The 17,528-nt window shown below is 42.8% G+C and overlaps 1 protein-coding gene across 1 annotated transcript in view; it reads right to left on the bottom strand.

The window, feature by feature from the left end:
* OBSCN (obscurin, cytoskeletal calmodulin and titin-interacting RhoGEF) overlaps nt 1-17,528 on the bottom strand; it is a 159,326-nt gene that overhangs the window by 73,146 nt on the left and 68,652 nt on the right. The window contains 11 exon segments of the mRNA XM_030971157.1: nt 762-1,025; nt 3,987-4,250; nt 5,085-5,351; nt 6,213-6,476; nt 7,742-8,008; nt 9,058-9,324; nt 10,271-10,534; nt 11,432-11,698; nt 12,661-12,924; nt 13,540-13,809; nt 14,709-14,975. Of these exon segments, the coding sequence (XP_030827017.1) occupies nt 762-1,025; nt 3,987-4,250; nt 5,085-5,351; nt 6,213-6,476; nt 7,742-8,008; nt 9,058-9,324; nt 10,271-10,534; nt 11,432-11,698; nt 12,661-12,924; nt 13,540-13,809; nt 14,709-14,975 (2,925 nt within the window).

The following is a 17,528-nucleotide window of genomic DNA, read 5'->3' as shown; positions in this document are numbered from 1 at the left end:
GGGGGTGCAATGGGAACAGGGTTAAAGGGAGCAGCAAGCACAGCCTGCAGGTAAGGGCATGGCTGTGATGCCTCAGGTTGTAGCTTTTATATTTTCAGATTCTGTGCTGCTTTAGTGTGTGGCTCTGAGCTTCACATCAGGGCATGGTGAGCTCTGTGCACAGAGCAGGGAGACAAAACAATTCCTGCTCCAGCTGGGCACCAAGGACAAATGATCCAAATCTCAGCCCCAAGAGCACAAACACCGTGGGCTGCAGAGAGAAAAACAAGCAGGGTGGGACTGCAGGGGCTAAAGCTGGAATGGGACAATGAAGTGCAAGATGCAAATGGAGCAGAACTGATCCAAGGGAGAGACCCCGGAGCGCCTCGTGCATTTTGGGGCCATTTTGGTTCATCTTGGGTGCAGCCCTGGCTGGGCTCTTGTGCTGCCCAAGGTGCATCCATGGAGGACCTTTTAATAAATCCCTGCTTTATTCTTTAGCTCTGCCCAGCCTCTGTTCTAGGTCAGCCTGCACAAGGCATCAGGTGAGGAGGTGTCTTCAGGCTTGACCTCACATCTGCTCCAGGAATCTGGTCCTAAAACCACTTTGCACATGGAATTTCAGAAGGTTTTACCCCTAAATCACAAAATTCATCCTCCTGGTCATGCCATGCAAGGTGAGACTCAGAGGAACTGTGCACAGATAACAATGACCATGTTGATAAAAACAATTCAAACCATAATCTCAACAGTGATGGCATCCAGATGGAGTTGGTCATTACCATGTACTGCCAAGGAAGCTGTGGACTGCTGCTCCCCACACACACAGGTGTAGTCCCCAGCATCACTCTGGGTCAGACTGTGGATCACCAGCTCTGCAGTGACATCCTTCTGCCTCATTTTGTATTTCTCACTAGGTTTGAGGGCTGTGTGTCCCTTTCTCCACTCCACTGGGGCAGGTTTGGTCAGCTCACAGTGCAGAGTCACTGCTTCACCCTCCTTGGCCTCCTCATCTCTTAACTCTTCTTTGAACAGAGCAGGAAGGGCTGAGAAACAGAGCAGCAAAGGTTCTCATGACAAGCAGCTCTTGGCAACCAAAATAAACAATGTTCACCAATATCTATCCCTGCCTGGTCACTGACATGAAAATCATCTCACAGAAGGAAAATGCCGATTTGTATCATAGACAAAAAGGGTCTCGTCATTTCTTTCAGCAAATATTAAATGAATTTGCTGATTGGTTCAGAGATGTATGGAAAATAATCAGTAAAAATGGGGAAACTTTATGTATGGTCAAAACTGCAACTTTCTCAGTATAACCCAGCCTAGAAGATTAATACAACAGGTTACACCCTGATCAGGAAAAAAGCTAAAGGAAAAAAATATAACCTTTTAAATTACAATGTAAGGATTCCTTCAGACCTAGCCCAGAGTTAGGATAAGACTGAAGAGAAGAATTAGAGAGAGATCCTGAAAGTGCTTGGGTAGGAATAACAAGGAAAGAGAAGGATGATGCAGCCACTGCAGAAATCTGCCATAATTCCCTCACCCCGGGAAGTTCAGGCGCTTCCTGACACTTCATCCCTTTTGGAACAACAAAGAGAATTATTCAGACTGTAAGACTGGCTGGAAATGTGGCAGTATGTGGAAGCAATAGGATGGGATGACACCACTAAATCTTTGGAATGGGGTGGGAACTACATTTGGATATAAAATAACTGAGAAAGAGCTTGAGAAGATGGTCTCCAACTCCTGACCCTGACCAGCAAGAAAGAAATAATTGAGAATAAGGATGTGGAGATAACTGTGCAGACATTATTGTAAATAGATTAGAAGGAAGGAAAACAACAAGAGAGATGTTGGTCTGCCTCTCTTTCAGGAATGTAAGTTGATGATGAGTGGACATAGGGAAAGCTGAAGTGTTTAATTCCTTTTTCTTCATTATTATTAAATGCTACTTTTAATTAAGGAAGTAATAGAAATTATGGCTTGGAAAAGAAGAAAAAAAAGGATTAGAGAATATTTAAATAAATATATTCTCAAAGCAGCTTGGTGTGATGAAATTTGTCCTGGAATTCTTAAGGTGCAGGCACAACCAATTTCAGACACTGACAGTGACACTGGAGAAATCAAAGAGTGGCTGATTTTCCTCAAGTATGGAAAAAACAGAAACTAAGAGGTGAAAAATATATTTCAGCTGGAAATACACACATTTAGTTCTTGTTATGTAAACAGAGATTCTAAAATCCCAGAGAGTAAAGAAAGAAAAAACATTTATGTAAAATCAGTGGAGCCAATAGAGCTCCAAATGTAAATGTCTGCTTTAAAATGAGCTGGAGGTCTCCCTGATTCCCATGGTCTGAGTTTGATAGGTCTCCATTGACAAAAATGGGAATTTGGGAATACTCTTCAGTCTTGAAGCTGAATCCCATTCATAATGCTTGTCATAGACAAAGAGAGAGAGAGAATCTGAAGAATTATGAACTCAATTCTTTGAAAAACTCAGATTTTCCAAGAGCTTTTCTCTTCATGAAGGAGTGGACCAGGGTAATTTTTTCTTGGTATAGATTAAGCTCCCTTGACAGAAGGACAAATTATATGTTCTATATTATTATTATTTTAGTAAAGTTTCAACTTTGATATAGGTGGAATTACAGAAGGGAAGTGCTACTAATCTGAAAACCACAGTTACAGGCTATTGGACTGGGGTTTACACTCACAATGAAAGAATGAATTGAGCAGAGTTTCTCACTAGCATGAGTTCAGGATTATTCAGCATTTTCTGTAGCAACTTGGACAATGAAATGCAAAGTTTCATTAATTTTGAAGATGATCTCAAGGTGGGAAGGGAGGAAGGGTAAAAACCCTTTTTTAAACTAGATTGAGATACAGAAGATTTGTATGAAGTAGTGGTGATAAAATAAGCTTCAACTCAGCAAGGGCAGATGGAAAATATATAGGAACAGTCAATAACATAAGTACAAGAAGAAGCAGATCTGCAGTGAGTGATTTGGGGTTACAACAGTTCGTGGAGAAAATTCAAGTCAAAAAGTTCAAGTCTGATGCAAATAAATCCTCATAATTGAGATGTGTAACTTGGAGTGTCCCATTGCTTCTTGGTTTAAATTTCATCCAAATATTTCTCTGTTTCTATGAGAACTAATTACTTAAGCCAGTTCAATAAATACTTTTGTTGATATAAAGAAGAACTTCCTGGCAGTAATGATGGTGACTTGGGGATCAAGGATGGACTGGCCTGTACAAGTTCCTTTCAATTCTAGTTTTCATGGTTAAATTGGAAGTTCAAGACTGAAGCAATCCATGTTTTATCATAAAATACAAAGATGGGCAGAAAAGCAAAGAAACTCAACTCCCTAAACTCAAGACTTCCTGGATTTCCAGGTGAGAAAGAGGCTGAAACTACTTCTGACTGTCTTGTGTTAATAGTGAAAACAAAGTTTCCCTCTCTTCCATGGGAAGTTAGCAGATTAATTTGGCTGAGGACTGTGAAATGTTCTTCTACTCTAATGCTGAGTATTCTGGAGTACCTGAATAAAAATCAGCATTATTCTTGGTCAGAGTTGCAAAGAAAATTACACTGAACCAAGTTTTCTTATCATTATTTGTTAAATTGTCAAATCCTGATGCAACTTGAAATAAAATTGTTCTTTTAAAGAGCTATGAATGTTTCTGCTGCTCCATCTGTTTAGGTTCAAGTGAAAATGAGTAAAACAGAATAAAAAAAAGCAAATCTGTGACATCCTTCAGCCTTTAAAAAGAAATACAGCCCTGCACCAACAAGAGAAAGGGAAAAATTTAGTAAAATCAATGGAACTACAACCATGGTGAGAATTAGACAAAAACCACAATAAAAAGAAGGAAATCTGTTACAAACAGAATTAATGATGTCAAGATTAGAGGAAGAACTCGTGGTGTGTGAGTACTGAGGCTTGCAGAGGAGGAGAGACAACCACCACCCAAAAATGTCCCGTTTCCATGCCCTTTACCGTGCACTGTCAGTGCTGCCGTTGTCCTCTCCTCTCCACACACACAGGTGTACTCCCCAGCATCCCTGAGCTCCAGGGCATGGACCAGCAGCTGGGCTCTGCTGCCCTCCTGCCTCATGGTGTATTTTTCACTGGGTTTGAGCACTTTGTGCTTCTTCCTCCACTCCACGGGGGCAGCCCTGGACAGCTCGCACTGCAGGGTGGCTGTGGCACCTTCTGTGGCTTCCTCATCCCTCATCTCCTCCTGGAAGTGCACAGGCAGGGCTGGGGGGTTCAAAAGGAGCAGAATGTGGGACCACGGCAGCAGCTCCAGTAACCATTTTGTGTGGTCTGACAAGCACAAGTGATAAGCAAAGCCTTTCCTGATCAAATCCATCTGAGAACCATGAGACTGGCTTTGGAAAGCTGGAAAACACCTCATGCATAAGTCAGAGAGGATTTTTCAGGGTGAAATCCATGGTATAAAGTGAAGAACCACATCAGTCTCAACTTCAGACCTGCATGACTGAGACCTACCTTGGCTATTGCCTGCTAGAATGGAAAATCAAGCCTAACCAAAGCATCTAAATTCTATGGAAATGCAAATCGTTACTAAAAAAGTTCATAAAAACCTATATCTGAGGTATCAGTTTCATTTTTCCATGAGGGACCTTTAAAAGGTCCTTTTCAACCCAAACTATTCTTTAGCTTCACCTCCTACAGTGGTCTAGCTTGGCTTGACCATCAAATTATATTGAAACACTGATAACTGTCTCAAAAACGTCTCATCAAAAAATCTTCTCAGCTTTATGATTGCAACATCTTTACAACCAACATCACAATAATGTGATTTTCCATTCCTCAGCACCTACTGCTGAACATAGGGATGAAAAAAATGAGTTAGCACCAGGATGAATATCTGCAATTTTTGCCATGAACCTGTGCCTGACACCGACCAAAGCATCCAGAAATTTATTCCCATGTCCAACCAGATTTTGCTAAACCCATCACAAACAGAGCTGCACTTTCAAAGCTGACACTCCCACGCTCTTAAAAAACCAAAAAACTGTTTGAAAACCATCTCTAATTTATGATGCATTTCCTTTTTTTTTTTTTTACCATTCACTTTGAGCGCAGCCGTGGTTTCCTGCTCTCCACAAGAGCACGTGTAATCTCCAGCATCTGCCAGGACTAAATCATGGATCACCAGCTCAGCCACCGTGCCCTGGCACCTCATGGTGAACTTGTCACTTGTCCCCAGGGTTTTGTCTCCTTTCCTCCAGGCCACAGCAGCTCCAGCTTTGCTCAGCTCACAGCAGAGAGTGGCCGTGCCATTTTCTGTGCCTTCCACGTTCTTCAGCTCTTTCTTAAAGTGAGGAGGGAGGGCTGAAGATCACAGGTGAAAGAGAGCACTTTAAAATTGAGCAAACATCCTGTCTTGACTGCTCCACTGAATTAAAACACTTGAAAATGGTTTAGAATGTACAGAACCTGGGAGCAAAGGGTGATTTCAGGGGCATCCCTGACTTGGGCCTTGCAAGACACCACATTCACAGAATTCAGGATCTCATAATGACTTGGAAATCAGTGTTGATTTATAACAACTCTGAGAACCATAAAAGAGTGAGTTTGGACAGCTGGAAAACACCTTATTCATAAATCAGAGGGTGTTTTTAATGATATGAGACATGGCATGGCATGGAGAACCACACCAGTCTCAGTCCCTGAGCTCTCACTGATCTGGGAATCTATAAAACTAAAATATCAGTACTGGGAGGTGTGTTTTAAAAGCATTCTAAGATGTAACAGAAAACTGATCCCAAGATTTCAAGGAGCTATGCACAGCTTTTTCTCAAAACCAGATTAAGAATTAAAATGAACACCACGTTGTTTAAAATTAAAATTTCATCACTTTTCAACTTCATCCAAGAAAATCAAGTGAAATATCAGTGATATGCCCTAAACAAATTAATGAGTGAAAATACTCCAAAGTCCTATTTCTGATTTCATCAAGCTTTTCATTATCCACTTCCAGCTTCCATCAACAGGAAAGAACAGGGACTGGAAAGAATCTGTGATGCTGTTTATCAGCCCCAAAGGAAGGGTTTTCAGTGGAAGATATTCCCAGTGGTTGGAACAGCTGCCACAATATCTTAAAATAACAGAAGGGACCAAGAGCAGATTGTGATCCCACAGGAGGATCACAGATGACAATGCAGAAAATTCCTCTTAACCCAGATATTTTACCATGCACTGTCAGGGAAGCTGTGGTTGTCTTGTCTCCACACACACAGGTGTAATCTCCTGCATCTCCCTCCTCCAGGCTGTGGATTGTCAGCTCAGCAGTGGTGTCCTTCAGCCTCATTTTGTATTTTTCACTGGCTCTGAGCACCTCCTGCCCCTTCCTCCACTCCACTGGGGCGGGTTTGCTCAGCTCACACTGCAGAACAGCCGTCCTGTTTTCTGTGCCTTCCACATTGACAAGATCTCTTTTGAACAGTGCAGGCAGAGCTATGGGGTGTAACATAAACAGAGAGGACATCAAAACCATCAACCAGACCTTGGGGAACTCAGGGCTGGGGCCTGTGGCCAGTCCTTCACCATTACATGAAAAGAAATCAGTCTACAAAGCTGCCCCTAACAGAAAACTACTACAGGATCCCACTGGGATAATTTCCACCATGACCTGCTTCTAACATTAACTTGTTCATATTCACCTCTTCACAGCTGATTCCAATACTCCTCTCTACCTATTTCACTCTGAAATAAGCTATTTTGAACATTAGTGACCTGAATTTTGATTAAAAGTCATCAGCAGGGTGACAGCACTGCTGGAGACCCCTGCCTTTCCTAACATCAAAATTTATATTTCTGTTTCAGGGGAAAAAACCCAGTAATATAGCTTCAGGTGCACCTTTAACCTAAGATTTCCAAGAACATAATGGCACTAATATCAGGATTACAGGGTTTTTTTAGCAGCATTCAACAATTTGTCTTATGATGTGCCACTAAAATAAAATGGAAGCGACTTACATAGGGATGAAAATGATAGGTCAGAAGAGGGGAGGAAGAGAAATTCCCCCAGCTGGGAGAAAGAAGATGAAGAAAAAGTGTGCAGAAAATCTGGGAGAATAGTTTTGCCTCCTCAATTTCCCTTTGTCTTTGGCAGATTTTATCCATAACAGATATCTTAAACAAAAGCTGTTCTCCCACCTATGGGAGCTGTACATGAATTGCTCCTTCTGGAGGGGCAACCAGAGCTCATCACAATCCACCATGGAAGAGCCAGGAACAAAATTTCCCCCATTATTCCCTAAGCCAGGACCTGCAGAATAATGCTGAGGGGTGGGGATTTATATAAGTACCATTTTCTCAGCAGAATATACCAAAATCCTGCAGAAGAGGAGGGTGGTCACTCATTCCTGAATGGGAAAACCTCTCACTGACTGAGCTCAGCAGATTTAAAGAACTTTCCTTCAGGTTAAGCATGAAAATCCACTGATGTCAGGGAGACACAATGAGAAAACCCCTGACAATAATCTTCTGCTGGAGGTCTGCTCACTCCTGCTCCCTGAGATGAGAAATTCTCACAGCTTTTCTTTACTCTGATATAAAGCCATCAGTTTCAAACTGACAGACACTGGGAGATGGGATGAAACAGCACCAGCAAACCAGGAAAATGCTGCAGAACCAAAACACCAAAGCAAGTGGGAGGGAGAGAGAGAAAAGGGATGTCCTTGAAGTACTGCTATCCCAATGGAGAGCGGCTTTTTTACCGTGGACTGTCAAGACAGCCGAGGTCTTCTGGTCTCCACACACACAGGTGTATTCTCCTGTGTCTTCCACCTCCAGATCCCGGATCAGCAGCTCTGCAGCCGTATCTTCCTGTCTCATCTTGTACTTTTCACTTGGTTTGAGCGCCTTGTCCCCTTTTCTCCACTCCACCGGGACGCCCACCTTGCTCAGCTCGCAGCGCAGAGTGGCTGTGGCACCGTCTGTGGCTTCCCTGTTCTTCAACCCTTCCTTGAAAAATGCAGGCAAAGCTGAAGGACAGCAATATCAGCAGTGAGATGTAGTGCTCCAAAGAGTTAAAATTATGTTTAAGTTTCCTTTTCCCTCTTATCCTGAACTTGATTTATCCACACAAGAATAGAGATTCTCATGGGTCTCCATGAATCAGCATTGGGAAAGAAATGTCATCACCAGGAGAGGATTTAAGGCTTGCAGTAATCCATAGAAGTATTTTACACAAATCAATACAAATAGAAGTCAAAACACCATTTTTTTCCCTGTGAAATTTCAATCAAAAAGAACAAACACCAATTTGAAATTTCTGGAAAGAAAATGGGTTTTTTTATGACATTTTAAACCACAACGGAAGGATGTTTGCAGTTTCCAAGTACTTAAGCAAACAAAGAGACATTTTACATTTTTTTAAAAAATGAAACACTGGAGTTTCATTTTAAATGTCAGTTTGAAATGAAATTGTTCATTTCAATACATGGTGGGAAAACAGGCATTTTCACCTGAACTGACATACCCTTTCAAAGATGTCAGGTTCAGTAAAAATCAAAGCTCTCCCTGAGAATGATTGTCCTTTAGAAGTTCTGGACTTGTTTTACACAGAACACCAATTGAATTCCATGACAACTGGGCTGTAAGCATAAAAGCACTTTGTTGTCTCAGGAATGGAGTATGGGCATAAGATTCCATGGAATAACCTAACCTTTTGGAATTTTACAAAACCTTAAAATCCCTAAGACATAATCCCTTTGAAGTAACCCATTTTTGTCTTGAGCACAACGAGGGGGTCTAATAAAGAACCTTTCAAGGGAAAAGCAAAATGAAGGCCCCTAATTAAAAGAGTAGCAGCAACCCTGGTTGCCTTACTCTGAGCTTGGACAGCAATATCCCTCTCATGCCACAAATTCCAGCTGCACGGATGCCAGTGGGTGCATTTCACTGGCATTGGTGAGCTGTGGATAATGATCTGGCTGAAGAAGGAGATGGGAGGGTAACCAGGGGTCTGCTCAAAGGAACAGAGAAATCAGGGTAGTTACTTTCAGGATGTGCCTTGTTTTGTTTGTTTTACCATGAACTGTTAAAACTGCCATGGTCTGCTGGTCTCCACACACACAGGAATAATTCCCAGCATCCGCCGTGTCTAGACTTTGGATTGTAAGCTCAGCCACGGCGCCTTCCCTCCTCATTTTGTATTTGTCACTTGGCTTGAGGGTCTTGAAGCCCTTCTTCCACTCCACGTTAGCAGCAGCCTTGTTCAGCTCACAGCTCAGGGAGACACTTTTACCCTCAGTGGCTTCTTTGTCCAGGAGTCCCTTAGTGAAAAGAGCAGGCAGGACTGCAGAGCAAACATGGACATGGCATCAACCCTGGGAAAGCCTGAATCCATGACTTAATCCCTCTCTTATCTCCCTGGAGCCACCAGACCTTCTTGGTCTCCTCCAGAATTCAGTTCCTCCACAATTTTTCTCCAGCTTCTAACCCTTCAAAAGGGTTAACCCTTCAAAAGATATTTCAGTCTAATTTTTTTTCTGCCCTTAGGCTTTAAAACTTTATTTAAATTCAAGTCTACCTGCAAATTAGTTGACAAATCAACTACCCTTTACTTTATACACCATAAAATCAAGGACAAAAAATTAGAGGCTGTATTTCAATATGAGAGCCAGAGCATTTTGCTTCCTTTGAGAAAAGCAGGAGTTCTACAGAAGGGCCTGATTCATGGCACTGTCTGAATTTTTATAAACAAGAGTCCCTTAAAGCAAAGCAGTTGCAAACATGCTGTCAGGTTTTTGCAGAAATAAAATATTTGCTTGGGGAGTATTAAGCCAAAATTGGTTAAAAAAAAGAGCTGGGAATAGCAGGAGCATTAAAAGCCTATTTTTTATTAAGACTGTCTTTGTGTAGCATCATACATTGATAAAAACTTGTTCCTCTTAGGAGCAACAAGTGCCACAGCCTAAGTCATGAAAATTCAATATTATTCCCACTTTTACGTCAGTTGCTATGGGAAAACTTCTAAACAAGAAGCTATTCTGGACTAGGGAGGTTGTGTTGAGTTGGGAACCTGTTCTCCACTTGTCTTTTGACTAAAGCACCATGGAAGCACATCACGAAGGTATCAGGTGAAAGGAGAAAAAGAGAGAAGGAAGAAAGGATAGGAAAATTAATCAGAAGAAAGAGGGACTGGAAGTACACAGGGATCAGAGGAGGCAGAAGTAAGAGAGGAAGAGGTCTTGGAATTGCATAGGCTGGCTTGGAACATGCGCTGAGAATTTCTTTTTTACCATTTACTGCCAGAGCAGCTGTAGTCGTTTGGTCTCCACACACACAGCTGTAATCCCCAGCGTCTGCCAAATCCAAATCCTGGATTGTCAGCTCCACAAAGGGACCTTCCTGCTCTATTTTGTACTTTTCACTTGGCTTGAGCACTCTATTCCCCTTTTTCCATTCAACTGGGGCTGGTTTGCTCAGTTTGCAGCGCAAAGTGACTGCCTCCCCCTCTGTAGCTTCCTCGTTCATCAGTTCTTCTTGGAAGAGGATAGGCAAGGCTGAAGGATGCAACACCAACAGAGAAGGAATCAGCACCAGAATGAAATGAAGTGTGCTGCAGTGTATGCACTCAATCAAAAATGCTCTGTTTCTAGGTGGGTACAATTGAAAAAGGGGGTAAAACCTCCTAGGGGAGAGAGAAATAAATTAAACAATATACAACATACAGGTGCTGTCTCAAGGCAAAAAAACCACAAAGGACTATTCCCTGATAGGGCAACTCTATGGCACTACAGAGCCAAAGCACAAAAACCCTAAGAAATCACACTCTGGTTGACCAGGAATGCTCCCAAAACTGCTACATTTGTGTGGGAATCAATAAAATCAGAGGGTTTCGGGAAATCTGCAAAAGGCAGGCCTCAGAGACAGCAGAATTGAGATTAGAGCTAAGCAGGAGCCATAAGATTGGTCAGCAGAAAAACTAAGTAGAAAATAAGGACAAATAGAACAATGGTCTGTGTATTAACGCTTGTCTAGAATAACTCCCTAAACTGCAGAAAAGTTTATCTAGTGAGATATTAGGAAGTTGTAAGCTTACTAATGGAACACTCTCCATTGTATTTTAGGGCTTACAAGCAGGTATTGTATTTGAAATAAGCAAGCATGGTTTTAACCAAAGGTAGGTGTGCTTATAGTGGTTGGATAGAACTACTGTCAATGTGTTTTTGCTTTGTGTGATTGGTCAAAAAACTTATAAAGTTGTAACATTAAGTTCTTGGTCTGCTGCCTGGGATGTGAGCTGATGGTATCTTCCCATTGTCATAACCATGGAATGAGACTGATGCTGGAAGATAAAACAGCTCAAGGCACGTTCCTGGCAGTTCCATCCCATTTGTGATTTGTACCAGCTGGCGATACATTTGGCATTTAAAGACAAACGTGTGTAGGAGGTTTACCATTCACTCTCAAAGCAGCTGTGCTCTCCTGCTCTCCACACACACAGGTGTAGCTCCCAGCATCCGTCAGGTCCAGGTCATGGATGACCAGCTCGACAAAGCGCCCTTCCCGCCGTGTTTGGTACTTCCTGCTGGGGACCAGCTCCTTCCCGTCCTTCCTCCAGTGCACGGAGCCGCCCGCCCGGCTCAGCTCACACTGCAGCGTCGCCGTCCCGCTCTCCGTGGCCTCCTCATTCCTCAGCTCTTGCTTGAAACGGACTGGCAGGGCTGAGAGATGCACAATGGACAGGGGTTGCCACCCTGGACCCCGCTCAGAGGTTGAGGCATGATTTGTCGCATGTCTACCTAAGCCTTACTCCAACAGCCTTATCCCTTAGGTGTGGCAGTTGTATTTTCTGGAAAAACCCCTTCACCAGGATTTTCTCCTGGGAAGCTGAGAAGCCTCAGAGAAAAGGAAAACAATTCTCATCTCATTTGCTTCTCCTGTGTTGTGCTCACATGTGGAATGTGTTTGGAGATTGTTTACCCACAGGTGATTGTTTTATTGGTTTCATGTGAATTGTTTTGACTTAATGACCAATCATGGTCAAGCTGTGTCAAGGCTCTGGAAAGAATCAGGAGTTTTCCTGATTATCTTTTTAGCCTTCTGTAAGTATCCTTTCTTTAGTACAGTTTAGTATAGCATTCTTTAATATAATATAGTATCATAAAATAATAAATTAGCCTTCTAAGAATATGGAATCAGATTCACCATTCCTTCCTGCCACAGGGCACCCCACAAATACAATACTTCAGCATATCCTGTCTTTTTTCATGGGTGGTAAAAGAAATTCTCTACTGACTTGTTCTGTGGGAATCAACAAAACCATGATCTTGATTGGCTGAGATCATGCATAAAGAGAGACAAACTCATTCTCATTGTTACACATGATGAACCCTCTGAAACAGAAAATCCTAAGGAATCTTATGTTTCCATACCAATTCGGGAAAACATACATGCAGGACAGCATCCTACACTCGAGGGAAGGTGAGAAGACAACACAACACACATCCAACATGGGGGACAATGAAATGGAGATTGGGGACAGGAAAGACATGAGCAAGTGGATGGAAGAAAGCAGTGGAAGCAGGACATGGAGGAAGTTGTTGTGAGGGAATGTACAGAGAGGAGGAGGAAAGAGGTGGACAAAAACACTCCAGAGTTTCACAGGTTATTTCTGCCTTTTTACCATTCACTGACAAAGCTGCTGTGGTTTTTTGGTTCCCCACTAGACATGAATAATCTCCAGCATCCTTTGGCTCCAGGTCGTGGATCAGCAGCTCAGCCACGGTGCCCTCCTGCCTCATCTTGTACTTGTTACTGGCCCGGAGAAGAGTTTGCCCCTTCCTCCACTCCACGGGGGCCTCTGTGCCCAGCTGGCACCTCAGGGTGGCTGTCCCACCTTCCACAGCTTCCACGGGCTTCAGCTCTTCCTTGAAGAGCACGGGCACAGCTGAGGAGTGAAGCATTCTTAGTTTACTTCAGGCACATCGTCACCACCTGGGGACCTCACACTTCAAGGACTTAAAGCCAACACAAATTCAAATTCTCTTGGCACACAAAGCAAAGAAGCTCTGACCTACCTGCACCTCCAGGAGTCTGCTGATATTTATAGTGGAAACAAGAGTTTTGGACCAAATAAAAAAAGAACAATTATTTCTCAATAATTAGAATACCAAAATAATTATCCTTATGCTGCCCAAAGTTGGTCACAGACATGTAAAAACTTGTTGAGAAAGTGGAAAGAAGAATGGAATGTTCTTCCATAGAAGGTGTAGCTGAGACCTTTCTTACCTCTTGGCTTAGAGCTTGGACAGTCACCTCTATCCAAAGCATGAGAGACATTTCATAGGGAAGAAAAGATATTATTTTATCAAGTACCTTTGACTGATACATTTTAGCATGAAGTTATCACCCCAAAAAACAAAGAACATAACGGACCCAGCCAGAGCTGCCTTTTGTTTGTGCTGATCCTTGTTCTCCTGAGCACTCTCTGAAAGTGCCCAGGGTTAGCAGGACCACGGCAAGAACAACAACAAATGGTCACAAGCAGGTGTCTCATTCCTACCATGGATTTGGACTTGGGCTGTGGTCTGCTGGTCTCCAGTGTCACAGGTGTATCTTCCCGCATCTTCTGGCTCTGCATTATGAATCACCAGCTCTGCCACTGTCCCCTTCTGCTTCATTTCATATTTGGCACTTGCCTGGAGCGTGGCTTCTCCCTTCTTCCACACCACGGTGGTGGCATCAGCTTTTGTGAGTTCACAGCGCAAGGAGACAGATTTCCCTTCCTCCACAGCCGTGTTCTCCAGGGCTTGTTTGAAAAGCACAGGCACAGCTGGAACACAGAGCCAGGGGTTAGGACAGGCTCTCCTGATCTGCTCTGCATCAAATCCCCCCATGAGAGCTGTCACTTCCTAATCCAGGCCTTTTCCTAGTGGGCAGAGCAGCCCTAGCCCTCCACTGGCTGTGTGGCACAAGGAGATTCTGCCTGGCAGCAGGAATAAATCTTTCCCTCTGATGTTACCATCTCACTGTGGATTCCTAGAAACGTGGGGCAAGTTTCTTTTATTTTTAAAAAGGACCTTTTCAGATTTCTCTGGGCACCATCAGCTAATGAATTCCCTGCTCTTGCAGGGCTCTGAAATAACATTCATATCCTATGTTTCTCCTGCTTTCCACTCCAGCACACACTACTAAAGGCAGTGCATTTGTTTAAGGGCAGTGGAGAGTGGAGATGCCACCTAAGAGTCTTTGAAAGGATGTTTTGGGGAGTCTGGAGTCTATTAATTACTTGTGCACCTTCATTTTTTAAGGGACTGGATTTATGTTTTCACATCCTTATGCTCAAGTACTAGTTGTCTGCCAATTCCAGTTTTAATCACAGCCATGTAAAGCAGCTGATATGGCAGGAACTACAGCACAGAGAAAATTAATCCTCTGCACTTAATTTTCTTTTTTTTTTCCCCAGTTACAGATTGAAAACCCCAGACACAGAATATGAAATCACATGAATGAATTACATCCAGGTGCCTACAAGGGTGCAATATTACCTTTAAATTTTACTTATTAAGGATGGCGCTGCCACAAAAAAATTAAGTGTTCTGTGATTTTTTGTTTAATAGATCTAATGAAATGTTCTGTGATTTTTTGTTTAATAGATCTAATGAAGTGTTCTGTGATTTTTGTTTAATTAAGCACCTGATTAAGTGTGGCAATGCCTCAAATTGTACCCACCATTCACTTTGACCCGAGCAGTGGTTTTCAGTTCCCCAGCACTGCAGGTGTAGTCCCCAGCATCTACAGATTTCACATCTCGAATGATGAGCTCTGCCACAGTCCCATGCTGCTTAAATTCATACTTCTCACTGGCATAGAGAACAGTGTCTCCCTTCATCCACTTCACTGGGGTACCAGGTTTGCTGAGCTCACAGGTCAGCCTGACCTGCTTTCCTTCTTTGGCTTCTTCGTTTTGGAGCTCTTGCTTGAAGAGAACTGGTGTTTCTGAAAAAAGGAGTAACACAAATGTTAAAAGAAACACGTGAAGTTGGAAATTACTTTTCTTTTTTAGAGTCAGACTTTGTTTTTGAAACAGAAAACCACAGGAATGAAAAAGCATTAGTAAAGAGCAAACAGATGCTGACATCTCACATCTGGCTGCCAGCACTTACAGCAGAAAAAAACCCCAAAACCTGAGGCCAGATGCTTCTTTTCTTTTTAACCACTATCTGCACTGCTGAATATGCTGTTGCTCTTACTGCTTTCATTATTAACATCAGTGGCAGATGCTGCACTGCAGTTAATGACACAAACTGTGCTGCTGATGGCTGCTCAGGGCTGGACCACCAGCACAGAAAACATAAAACTTCACTGAGGTCAGCTCACACACAACACAGAGCACACAGAGGAATGGCAAAGCACTTTCTGTCGTGACCAGCAGTATTGATTTCTCACCTGAAAAAAACCCTACAGTGTTGTTTTTTTTTATTAACACAGATAGATATAAAACCAGCACAGAGCAAACACAGAGAGGGAAGCACAGCTGAACGTGGCAGGGTCCCTGTGGAGATTCCCCTGCAGGCTCTGTCACAGCCTGGGCTTCAAGGCTTTAAGGTGAGCTTGTGCACGGAAGGCACTTTTGGGGGGAAAATAAACTCAACTGAAATGTTCAGATAAGGAAAACATAAATCTTCCTGAATTATGCTGTCTTAAGAATATACAAGTCAGCTACTGCACAAAACCTGTGGCTATTGGAAATCTACACGCTATTATCCTGTTCCCTTCTGATTCCAGTTTGGGACACTCAGTGCCACATGACTACTGAATTTCTATTTTCTATTTCTGTATTCTGCTGTTCTGATGTGACTCTGACAGATAAAGGAAAGTTTTCCAACAGTGAAATTCCTTGTAGACATCCTTATGACTTGACTCCCTTAACCTGAATCCGTGTGTTTAAATCCTCAATCCATCCACACCCTTCTCTGGAAGGGGAAACATGGGACTGTTGTGGGAAAATTACAAAGGTGGCTCTTTTCTAACAGAAAATTGCTCATCCAGGTCGTACTGGAGTCAACACAGATCTTTGTTTTGTAATGGATATTGGGAAAATATCCTTGTGCTACAGAAAGACACAAAATCGGGATCACTAACAACCAGCTCTTCTTCATTGCATCATTAAGGTCTTCTCTTTCTTGCACAGCCTCAAGTGGGTTCTTTGTGCTCTAGAAAAATCCTGTGAGCAGCACTCAAAGCTCTGGCATTCAGGTTGACCATTCCAGCAACGCAAATGGTTTTTTTTTGTTCATTCTGACTTCCCCAATCCAGTCACAGCTTCTGATCAATCCATCCCAAGTGGGCAACAACAGATGCACACAGAACATCCTCTGGTCTGGAAAATCCTTCCTGTACCTGCTCAGACCTGCCCAGGGCAGTGATTTAATTCACAGAGATTTAACTCACAGAGGTAAGAGCAATTATAAGGTGGTATTTGGTGGGCCTGGTTCTGACCTGGATGAGACCCAACCCATATCCAACTCAAGGTTAAGACTCACCTAAGAAGAGAACTTTTGCCTCAGCTCAGACAGCAGCCCTTTAGATCATAGAATCATAGAACCCTTTGGGTTGGAAGGGCCCTTTAGATCATACAATCATGGAACCCTTTGGGTGGGAAGGACCCTTTAAATCTCATCTATTCCAACCCCCCTGCCATCTCCCCAAACATCTTAAACCAGACCAGGCAGCTTAGAACGCCATCCTGATCTTGAATATTTGCAGGGATGGAGAATCCACCACTTCTCTGGGCAAACTCCTATAGTGTTTTACCACCCTCATTGCAAAAAAACTTCTTTACATCTGTGGCATTCACATTTTCTGAAAAATCCTTTTGCCAGGATTCTTCTCCTGGGAAGCTGAGCAGCCTCGGAGAGAAAAGGAAAACAATAATTATCTGATTTGCTTCTCCTGTGTTGTGCTCATGTGGGATGTGTTTGGAGATTGTTTACCCACAGGTGATTGTTTCATTGGATTCTGCTGTGAATTATTTTGACTTATTGACCAATCAGAGTCAAGCTGTGTCAGGGCTCTGGAAAGAGTCAGGAGTTTTCCTTATTATCTTTTTAGCCTTCTGTAAGTATCCTTTCTTTCTTTAGTATAGTTTAGTACAGCATTTTTTAATATAATATAGTATCATAAAACAATAAATTAGCCTTCTGAGAACATGGAGTCAGATTCATTATTCCTTCCTGCCACAGGGCACCCCACAAATACAATATTACATGTACTTAAATTAGCCCTTTTTAGCTTTAAACCCTCTCCCCATGTCCTATCAAGCATGAGAGCACCTCCTGCCCAGTGATGCTCTTTGGGTGCATTGCTCTGAATAAATCTGGCTGCCTAAAGCAATTCCACAGACAAATATGGGGATGTGAGCTCCCTCCTGTCACTGAAGACAGCGCCAGGAGGTGATCCATCCTTTCTGGGGATTACCTCTCAGCCTGGGGTGTTCTCCTGCCGCTCTCTTTTTGGGGTTTGGAACGAGATGATCTATGTACCTTCCAA

Source organism: Camarhynchus parvulus, chromosome 2 (genome assembly GCF_901933205.1).
Source record: "Camarhynchus parvulus chromosome 2, STF_HiC, whole genome shotgun sequence".
NCBI lineage: Eukaryota > Metazoa > Chordata > Aves > Passeriformes > Thraupidae > Camarhynchus > Camarhynchus parvulus.
This window is presented reverse-complemented; position numbering and strand designations above follow the sequence as displayed.